This window comes from Mauremys reevesii, linkage group 2 (assembly GCF_016161935.1).
Source record: "Mauremys reevesii isolate NIE-2019 linkage group 2, ASM1616193v1, whole genome shotgun sequence".
Taxonomy (NCBI): Eukaryota; Metazoa; Chordata; order Testudines; family Geoemydidae; genus Mauremys; species Mauremys reevesii.
In genome coordinates this window covers 285,213,724-285,223,293 of record NC_052624.1, presented here as the reverse complement: position 1 = coordinate 285,223,293, position 9,570 = coordinate 285,213,724, and the positions used below count along the sequence as shown (strand labels likewise).

At 64.9% G+C, this 9,570-nt stretch overlaps 2 protein-coding genes across 7 annotated transcripts in view; one reads left to right on the top strand and one right to left on the bottom strand.

The window, feature by feature from the left end:
- The first annotated feature begins 867 nt into the window (after positions 1-867).
- On the top strand, positions 868-6,524 carry VPS28 (VPS28 subunit of ESCRT-I). Its single transcript, XM_039522578.1, has 10 exons — positions 868-1,017; positions 1,294-1,366; positions 2,212-2,240; positions 2,589-2,626; positions 3,009-3,098; positions 3,549-3,654; positions 4,557-4,658; positions 5,247-5,300; positions 5,597-5,688; positions 6,135-6,524. Exons 2-10 carry the CDS (start codon positions 1,330-1,332, stop codon positions 6,250-6,252), a joined length of 666 nt encoding a protein of 221 aa, XP_039378512.1. The 5' UTR covers positions 868-1,017; positions 1,294-1,329; the 3' UTR covers positions 6,253-6,524.
- A 601-nt stretch (positions 6,525-7,125) lies between these two features.
- Positions 7,126-9,570, bottom strand: part of TONSL (tonsoku like, DNA repair protein) — a 28,538-nt gene continuing 26,093 nt past the window's right edge. For 3 of the 6 annotated variants that reach the window (XM_039522570.1, XM_039522569.1, XM_039522571.1), the window contains 4 exons: positions 8,841-9,013; positions 8,434-8,507; positions 8,015-8,148; positions 7,126-7,868 (listed from right to left, as the gene is read on the bottom strand). In XM_039522570.1, coding sequence (XP_039378504.1) covers positions 7,675-7,868; positions 8,015-8,148; positions 8,434-8,507; positions 8,841-9,013 — 575 coding nt within the window. In that variant the 3' untranslated portion in view covers positions 7,126-7,674. The remainder of the gene's footprint in view (positions 7,869-8,014; positions 8,149-8,433; positions 8,508-8,840; positions 9,014-9,570) is intronic. The other 3 variants (XM_039522573.1, XM_039522572.1, XM_039522574.1) reach the window with 1 other exon arrangement.

Below are 9,570 nucleotides of genomic sequence, written 5' to 3'. Positions count from 1 at the left end.
ATGTCCGGCTGACTCAGAGGGAGCCCCTGGCTTCCCGCAATAGGCTCAGTGTACAGCTGACTGGCACCAGCACCATCTAGCCCGTTTGCTGGCCCATCCACCTGCCTGGGGGTATCGCCCAGAAACAGTGCGGGTCTGAGCTGCAGCTCACACACTCACAACTCATGACACACACGTACGAACACGGTTACACTGAGCAGATCATCACGCCCCCGCTGGCAGCGTACAGGGCACATCTGGTACGAGTCCCCCCATTGGTATCAATAGCACAGTCAGCGCTCGCTACATCTGGCACGTTGGAGGAACGGGGAGTTTGGGTGCAGGAGGGGCCTGAGGGCAGCTGGCCGGGGCCGGGGGCCTGCTCAGCGCCCCGCAAGCAGCGAGCCGGCCTCCAGCTGCCCCCAGGCCGAGGTGCAGCAAGCAGCCGCCCCACAGCTCCGGCTGGGCGCCGCGGAGCCGAGCCCTGGGGCGGGGCGGGGCGGGGCCGGGCCGTGCACGGAGCGGCCCCCAGAGCTCACCCCGCCCAGCCGCCTGTCGGGGCAGGCCGGACACGCCGGTTAGGGGGGGAGGGGCGGATAAAACAGCTTTCCCGGGGCCAAACGGCCGCGCCTCTTCCCGAGGCACCACAGCCCCGGGGCGGGGGCGGGGGCTCATGCGGCGCTGCCGGACCCGGTACCTCAGATAACGCTTCGCTCCCGCGGCTGCCGGCTACCCGGGAACTGGGGTCCGGTCAGCAGGACTGACCGGGCAACTTACCCTCGGGTCCGGGGGCGGGGCTCGCTACTCTCCCCGGGCCCCGCCTCGCCCCCCGCCCCCCGCCTAGCGTGCGCCGCGCGCCTTTCCCGCTTAAATAACGGAGGCCCCGCCTCGCGCCGCGCCCCAGGCAGCCGCGCCGAGCACCGAGCGCCCGATGGGCCGCTAGGCCCGGCGAGTGGAGTCCCGAGCGCCCGATGGGCTCCGACGCCATTTTCCAGGAAGCGAGCGAGCGGCCCGCAGGAAGGAGCCCGGCCGCGGCAGGTGGGTCGGGGTGGCCCCCGCGGGGTGAAGCTGCTCGTTATCCGCGGCCGGGCCGCGCCCGTTGCTGGGGGTCCCGGGCCGGGGCTGTCACCGCCTAGTTCCCCGGGGTGCGCCGGGCCGCGCCCCTCGCCGTGGTGCCGGGCTCGCTCCGCGCCGGGCTCTCGGGCCGGGCCGGGCTGGGCTGGGCTGGGGCGGGCCGGGGCGGGCGAGCGCAGGTCCTGGGCGGCCCCTGGCTCGCGGACAGGCCCGGCGCTAACGCCTCTCTCTGCCCCGCAGAGGCTGCCCGGGGAGCGGCGCCCGCAGCCCGCCAGGATGTTCCACGGGATCCCCGCCGCTCCCGGCCTGGGAGGTGAGTGTAACCCCGGCCCCGGCGGCCGGCCCCGGCCCGTGCCGCCTCTGCCCCCGCTCCCCGGCCGCACCCAGCCAGCTCCGCTCACGGCAGGGCCCGCTGGCCCCGGCCCCGGGATCCCCTAGGCCGGGCCTCTTTAGAGGCGAACACCCGTGAAATGGGTTTGGCCTCCAGCCCCCGAAGCTCCCTGGGGTCAGGCTGGCGGGAGCCCGTGGGGCAGGAGCGAGGGGCCTTGCCAGGGCTGTCTAGGGCGCCCTGGGCCCGGCTCCACCCGGAGCTGGCTTTCTTCACACACGCGGAGGACTGTTCTCCATGGCCGCCGGAGGTAGGACAGGACGCAATGGGCCTACTCTGCAGCAGTGGTTGGGGTTAGCGATTGGGAACAGGTGTCTGACTCTCAGGGGAGTTAAGCCCTGGAACGGGCGTCCCAGGGAGGTTGTGGGATCCCCATCACTGGAGATTTTTAACACCAGGCTGGACAAACCCCTGTCAGGGACGGTCTCGGTCCTACCTCAGCGCAGGGGGCTGGATTTGATGACCTCTCGAGGTCCCTTCCAGCTCTGAATCTCTGTGATTCTCCCCTTGTGGACTGTTCCTGGTCCTCTGGCTTGGAGCAAGGGATGGTGGCCGGCAGGAGGTGCTGGGATGGACGAGCTCTCTGCTGGCCTTCAGTGTACTGAGGCTGGTTGTAGGGTTCCTGGGGAGCAGTAGCCCAGTAGCTAGCGGGGTGAGGAGCTGGCACACTGGCCCTTCATAACACAGGGTGACCAGGAAGAAGTTTCATTGTGAGACTCGCTGGAAAGCCCTTGGGGCTACTGCTGTTCATGGGTTTCCCTCTTTTTCAGCCCCAGGGAATAAGCCGGAACTGTACGAGGTGAGTAGCACTTATCTTGTCGTGTTCCCCTCCTTGCTCTGCCTCTGGCACAGGAGGCAGAAAGACCTTCCAGGGTACGCTGGGTTTGTGCTCTGCAAATGGATGCACGCCCCTCAGTCCTGGGGCATCCAGGGACCCCTGGCTCCTGAGGACCCAGGCAGCCCCTAATCTCCATCCCAGTAGGGGTTTCTTCTGGAACCCGACTCCTCTGCCCCTTGGAGAGGATGCAGGAGGTTCCATGTCTGTCATCTGTGTCCCCGTCCCCGCACCCCCAGCCTGTGTGCGTAGATTTCAGTTCGGAGGCTGTGACGGTACCTGACGTGCTGTGTGTGTCTGCTGTCCTTGCAGGAGGTGAAGCTGTATAAGAATGCACGGGAGCGAGAAAAGTGAGTCCATCCCCAGCGGAAGGGTTTCCTGTGGGTCCCGTGTACGCAGTTCTGTGTTGGTGTGTGTGTACTGGGAGTTCAAGCTGCTGCCTGCAGTGAGGTCCTTGCTCTGAAGATGCTGGGGCTGACGATGCAGGGAGCTCTCTGTTCTGGTGTCCTGCCCCTGCCAAGGCAGAAAAGACCCAAGAGCCCTTTTGTCCTGTCTCTGCCATTGGCCAGTGCAGGCTGCGTCCAAGGAAGAAGGAGTAGGTGGAAATGTCATCTCGGCCCTGAAGCGCTAGAGCCCTTGTGCTGTTCCTGGGGGTGGGGTGTATCGCAGAGGGTGTGAGTGGGGGCGGCCGTGGGCTGTGCGCCCTCACAGGCTTCTGCCCTCTGGTTTCAGGTACGATAACATGGCTGAGCTGTTTGCCGTGGTGAAGACGATGCAGGCTCTGGAGAAAGCTTACATCAAGGACTGCGTCTCTCCCAACGAGTGAGTCCTGCCTCTGCTCTTATCTCCTGGGGTGGCGGGGAGCCAAGCGGACAGGATTCCTCAGCAGGGATGTCTCCCTCTGGGTGCGTCATTACTGAGTGGAGCAGAGTGACTTCTGCTCCCCAAGACCCTGCAGACGATGGGGAGGGGATGTTTCCTGGGGGGGGGGTGCCCAGAAACTCATCAAAACAGCTGAGCAGGTCCCCCGGCTCATGCCCCCCTCCCCTTCCTGGGGCCAGGCAGTGTTGTTCCATCCAGAGGGGGGTCTCCAGTCTCAGGCCTTGGGGCTCCTCCCCTGCCCTGGGGGCTGTTACATGGGTGAACTCATCTCCTCCTAAGGAAGCTACTTGCTTTTTTATGTCCTCAGCCTCAGTGTTCCCCTCCTGCTTGGCATCAGCAGCTCCAGCTGTTAGCAGCTGTTCTTACCCTGTACCCTCTTCCCCGCCCCAGGTACACTGCAGCCTGCTCCCGGCTCCTGGTCCAGTACAAAGCTGCCTTCAAACAGGTGCAGGGTTCCGAGATCGGCTCCATCGATGAATTCTGCCGCAAGTTCCGGGTGAGTTAAGTTCTCTGGCACTCCAGCTTATGGGGGCACTGAGATGGGAATCTCAGGGAACCCCTAGAAGGGTGGGGGGGCTGCTGCGGTCCTAGATGTACCGCTGCTGACTGGGTTAGACTCCACTCCCCAGAGGGGGGAGAGAGAAATCCTGCAGATTTGCTTATTTCAAGGGCAGAAGGGACCAGTGTGACCATCCCATCTGACCTCCTGTGTAAAACAGGCCAGAGCCCTGCCCTCAAGTCATTCCCAGAGCAGAGCTGTTAGAAACGCAGCCCGTCTGGATTTAAAAATGGTCAGTGATGACCTGGGGCAAAGTGTTCCAGTGGTGAATTACTCTAAGGCTATGGCTACACTTGCACTTCAAAGCGCTGCCGCGGCAGCGCTTTGAAGCGCTAAGTGTAGTCAAAGCGCCAGCGCTGGGAGAGAGCTCTCCCAGCGCTGTCCGTACTCCACCTCCCTGTGGGGAATAACGGACAGCGCTGGGAGCCGCGCTCCCAGCGCTGGGGCTTTGACCACACTGGCGCTTTGCAGCGCCGCAATTTGCAGCGCTGGAGAGGGTGTGTTTTCACACCCTGCTGCAGCGCTGCAAATTTGCAAGTGTAGCCATGGCCTAAGCTGTTCGCCTGGGTTACAGGCAGTGAGTTCACAACCCGCCCCCAGCTTACCGGCCAGGGCCTGCACTGAAGGCGCTCTCCTCCCCCTCCCCCCGTCCCGTGCTTGGAAGCTTTCCCAGGGAAATGTTGCTTGTCTGGGGTTATCCCTGTTGCCCCGCCCCGAGCTTCCCCCGGGGCTCACCGCGACCCTCCCGCCCCCCGCCCTGAGCTTCCCCCGAGGCTCGCCGTGACCCCCCCGCCCCGAGCTTCCCCCGGGGCTCGGGGTGACTGTCCCGTCTCCTGCAGCTCGACTGCCCGCTGGCCATGGAGAGGATCAAGGAGGATCGTCCAATCACCATCAAGGATGACAAGGGCAACCTGAACCGCTGCATTGCCGACATCGTCTCTGTACGTTCCCACCCCTGGCGAGGGGCTGCGTGCGTTGTAATCCCTGTACCCAGTGCTTCTGGGGCTCTGCCGGCGGGCTGGGCTGGGCCTGGCCTGGCCTGTGTGTCTAGACAGGCCAATTCTCAAAGGCATGGGTGGCGGGTGAAGCTTCCCCTTGGGGGGAGGCAAGTCCCCCCCCCCTCCCCCCCCCGTCTGCCTCTTACGGCCAAGGCCACACCGCCACTCACTGCTCTCAGCTCCCTTGGGGGGCGCTGAGAGCTTATCCCTTGCTTGGGTCAAGCTCTGAGCCTGGAGCCCCACCCCTGTTCCATGGCCCTGCCCCATTCTGTCTCTTCCCTCTCCCCGCCCCCTGGGGGAGCAGGAAATGAGAGCTCCTCCAGCCCCGGGACCATGGGGGGGGAAAGAGATTTTTCTGGGGGCCCCAAACCTGCCACTGTCCCCCTCCTGCTTCATCCTGGTGGTGAGAGATTTTGCCTCCCGCAGCCTCCATTACACCCCCCCCTGCTCGGAGGGCTGGGGTTGTCAGGTGCCATTCCCCTACTTCCTGGGATTCCAGGCCTTTGCTGAGGTGTCTCTTCTCTCTTCCAGCTTTTCATCACGGTGATGGATAAGCTGCGCCTGGAGATCCGAGCCATGGATGAGGTGAGATTGGGGGAGCCAGCCAGGCTGAGTCCCTGAGAACTCTGCCTGGAGCCTGCGCCCCGTCTGGCTTCACAAGGCATCTCCTCCCTGGTCCAGGAGAGGGAAGGGGAACAGCCTGCAGGGCGACGGGCTGTGACTCTGTGCCAAGCCTTCCTTACTGGGATCAGCGCCTGGCTGCGTGGGGAGGAGATTCCTGCCTGGAGTGAGGGGAGGATTCTTTCTGCCCCATGGGCTGGGGTTTTCCCAGCCAGGCCTGGGGCAGGAAAGGCTCAGGCTGCGTGTGTTTGTGCCCCCAGATCCAGCCGGACCTGCGGGAGCTGATGGAGACGATGAACCGCATGAGCAACCTGCCCCCTGACTTCGAGGGGCGACAGAAAGTGAATCAGTGGTGAGTGTGGCTCCCTGGGGCCCCTCTGCTGCTCGCTCAAGCAGAGGGGACGGCGGGGGCCTGACCCAGCCTTGCCCCCCAGTGGGTCTTATGCAGAACTGAGAGGGCTGAGGAGGGCGGCTTTGCGGGCAGGCCTGTTGGCAGTGTGCCTTTGGCACTCCCTATGCTGTGGGAGGTCAGGGCACCCCTGGGGTGGGCTCATGGTAAGATGATCTGTGGCACCAGCCCTGGCTCTGACCAGGGGCATGTTCTGCTTTTTCTCCTCTGGCCCAGCTGGGCCTTGGGCAGGGGCTGGAGGAGCCCCAGGGTGATCCTGGCTCTGCCCTAGGTCAGCGCTGTAGAGGGACGAGTCTGTTTTAATTGCCTGTGCTAGTGCAGCACTGGCCACCAGCCTGAGTGGGAGGAGTCTCCTAGCTGGCCCCGCCCCTCTGACTCTCCCCTGGCAGGCTGCAGACGCTGAGCGGGATGTCTGCCTCCGACGAGCTGGATGATTCCCAAGTGCGCCAGATGCTGTTCGATTTGGAATCGGCCTACAACGCCTTCAACCGCTTCCTGCACTCCTGAGCCCGGCCCAGCGCCCCCTGGACTGGTGGCTCCTGCTGCCCGTCTCCCGTGAGCCGCTCAGGCAGGTCTCGGGGCTGGTGCTGGGGGCAGGTCAGGGGTGGTGTGGTTTGTCCATGCTGCCCCCCACCCCCGCCCCCCACTGTTGGCAGGGGCATTGGCTGTAGCCTTTCTAGCATTAGCCCTTGGGCCTGTCAGTGTGAACAGCCCTTCTCCAGCTGGAGCAGGGGAGGAGACCTGTACTGACCTGCCCTAATAAAGCTCCTCACCCTGCGGCTGGTGTGTGGTGTAGCGCTGGGCTCAGGGGAAGGAGGCGGAGCTGGGGCATGTGGGCTGACTCAGCCCCGCTGCAGCTGGGGTCAGAGTGCCAAAGCCCTCCCGGGCGCTGCAGCAGAGGCAGGGCTGGCTCCTGGCTGCAGGGGGAGAACCAGAACCTGCCAGGCTCCGAAGAGCAGGGAGCAGCACCCTGCTCAGCCTCAGCTGGGGCTGGCCCGGGGAGGGGGAGGGGATATTTGGTCCTGCTTCCCGGGGAGAGGTCAGGCTTCCCGGGGAGAGCCATAGCCCTGTTTGTGTAACAGAGACCCCCTGCGGCACGGTGGGGGGGGAGCTGTGAGACAAGCAGCTGTGGCTACAGCCGGTGGAATGCAGCACTTTATTTACCATGGTTAATCCATGCCCCTGGGGCACGAGCAGCAAGCCCTGCGCTCCCAGGAGAGCACCAGACAGTCAATAAATAACCTGTGATGTCTGAACGAGCTCCTGGGGCCTGGGGAGAGGGTGAAACCTCCCCCAGGACTGGATTACAGAAAGATTATTGAAGAGGACAAATAAAATATTACACCCGCGCTGCCCCCCCGAGTCAGTCTCCCAGAGCAGTGGAGCGAGGGACCCTTCTGCCCCAGGGCCTCAGTCAGTCTCAGACAACTGGTTTCCCCAGGCAGTTGCTGTACCAGGAAAACACACAACCCAGCCCCCAGGTTACTCCGGTGTGAGACTAAGTGATCTCTCGAGCGGCACACTGGGAATTCCCACTGTCACTCCATGAGCGGTGCAGGCAGGTAACTCGCTGCCTCCTTTGGACATCCAGAGCCGAGCGATCCCCAGGGTGCGGACAGTTCTGCAGGGAGTGCCACTGATCATAGCACACGGCAGGCAGGCCCAGCACCACAGCAGCGTCCGGGGTCCTGCTCCCTTCTCAGCTTGCAGAGGCGCCAGGCACCTGGAGGTGGCAGGATGAGCACCAGGAGCCAGCGCTGAGTTCTGAGTGCAGAGCGGCTGCTGGTACAGGCCAGCCAGTGCTCACTTCCTCCTACCCGCCAGCCGCCCCCTCTGCCAGAGGCCACTGCCTCCCAAGTGCTCCTCGCTAGCTGTGCGGTTCCCGGGCAGGCCCAGAGGGATCCATACAGCAGGAGGAGGCAGGTCCCTTCACACGCTCTTGCAGAACAGCTTGTGGTGCCGGGTGACTGCGCACAGAGAGGTGCCCGCAGGGCCGCGCCAGGACTCGCCCACGCCCCGCTGGTCGCTCCTGCTCAGCTGCCGGCTGCAGAGTCGCAACTCGCGCACGTCGGCGGAGACCCGGGCCCACGTGGTGCTGTCCAATGGGCTGCGCACGCTGCAGCCTGCGGGAAGGAAAGAGCCCGTTGTGCCAGCGTAGGGAATCCAGGACCCAGGGACCCCATGGTCCCTTCCTGCCTGAGCTCTGCCCGTGCCCATTATCAGCTGGACCCCTCGGTGACCTGGGGCTCCGAGCCCTTTGCACCCTCACCTGCCAGGCTGAGGTAGTGGAGCCCTTGGTTCCTCTCCCCCAGGGCTGACAGCAGCATCCGCAAGCCCACAACGGTGATCCCCGGGTTCGCCGACAAATCCAGCGAGACCAAAGCTGGACAAACCGGGAGGCTCCTGAGGCCAAGAAGGAACAAGTGAGTCAAACAGCCCCCAGCCTCACTCTTCCCACCCACAATGCATTGCTGCACAGCAGCCCCACTCACTCGTGGCCCCCATCACCAAGGGATGGGCCCCCAGCCGGAGGAGATCTGGGGGTCACTTCCAGGTAGGACCCAGCAGGGTGAAGGTCAGAGTTCAGGCTCCCAGTTCAGCTCCACATCACAGCCCCCCTCAGTCAGCGGCACGCCCATACCCCACAACCACCTGCCCCCAGGCCCACGGACCAGCACTGCCCTTTACCTGGCCAGCTCTGCGACAGCCGCGTCGCTCAGGCGGTTCCCAGACACAGTCAGGTGGGTGAGAGCACATCCCTCCTGGAAGGGAACAGGGGAACTGAGCCCAAGCCACAGCCCAGTGAACAGGGCAGAGGCTAAACCCTCCTTTCAAGCCGAGGCCTCAGATCCCCATGGCCCCAGAGAACCTGGGAGAAGCAGACCCAGGAGCACCAGCTGGTCCCGCTCCCGAGGAAGGACAGCAAGGTCCCCCTGAGCCCCACAGAGGGACCTTGTGCCTCCGCAGGATGGGGGCTGAGGCCCCTGGCCAGAGCCATGTTCGGACCATGCGCAGTGCTGCTGCAATTCCTGGAGCCTGTATAGGGTTACCACAGGCCCCCCACCTCCCCCTGCACCCGGCCTGGGGCCCATTACCTGCGTCAGGTACCTGACCACCGGATCCACAAGAGGCTCCTCCAGCCGGGCAGCCACCGAGCCGATCTCCAGCCGGCTAAGGGTGGCACAGGGCAGGCTCCTGAGCAGCAGCTCCAGGCCGGTGGAGCCCAGGGCATTGTGGGACAAAGCGAGGGTCTTCAGGTGCACAGCTCCTGGGCCAGGGGGAGAGAGCCAGGTAACCGAGCCTGCAGCCTCCAGGGCGGGGGCAAGGGACGGGAGTTGGGGAGCTGTGGGGCAGGACTGGGGGGGAGCCCAGGGCTGGGTGGCGGTGAGCTGGGGGGGAGCCCAAGGCTGGGTAGCGGGGAGCAGTGGGGCAGGACTGGGGGGGAGCCCAGGGCTGGGTAGCAGGGAGCTGTGGGGCAGGACTGGGGGGCGCTGGCAGAGATTGGGGAGCCCAGGGCTGGGTAGCAGGGAGCTGGGGGATGCTGGCAGAGATGGGGGAGCCCAAGGCTGGGTAGCGGGGAGCTGTGGGGCAGGATTGGGGGGGAGCCCAGGGCTGGGTAGCGGGGAGCTGTGGGGCAGGACTGGGGGGGAGCCCAGGGCTGGGTAGCAGGGAGCTGTGGGGCAGGACTGGGGGGCGCTGGCAGAGGTGGGGGGGGCAGGACAGCGATCAGCACTCTCTCCATGAGCAGAGCCGTACTCGCCCCCCGGCTGAGAGCTGTTCGCCCTGCCCCCAGTCCCTGTGGGGCTAACGGGAGTCCCTAGCCCG

What these genes read in the sequence shown, in the direction of transcription:
- VPS28 (XM_039522578.1), top strand. Translation starts at nt 1,330, where the DNA reads ATGTTCCACGGGATCCCCGCCGCTCCCGGCCTGGGAG. An exon ending in CGCCGCTCCCGGCCTGGGAG is followed by an intron (nt 1,367 to 2,211) that starts GTGAGTGTAACC and finishes CCTCTTTTTCAG; the next exon opens with CCCCAGGGAATAAGCCGGAA. An exon ending in AGATCCGAGCCATGGATGAG is followed by an intron (nt 5,301 to 5,596) that starts GTGAGATTGGGG and finishes TTGTGCCCCCAG; the next exon opens with ATCCAGCCGGACCTGCGGGA.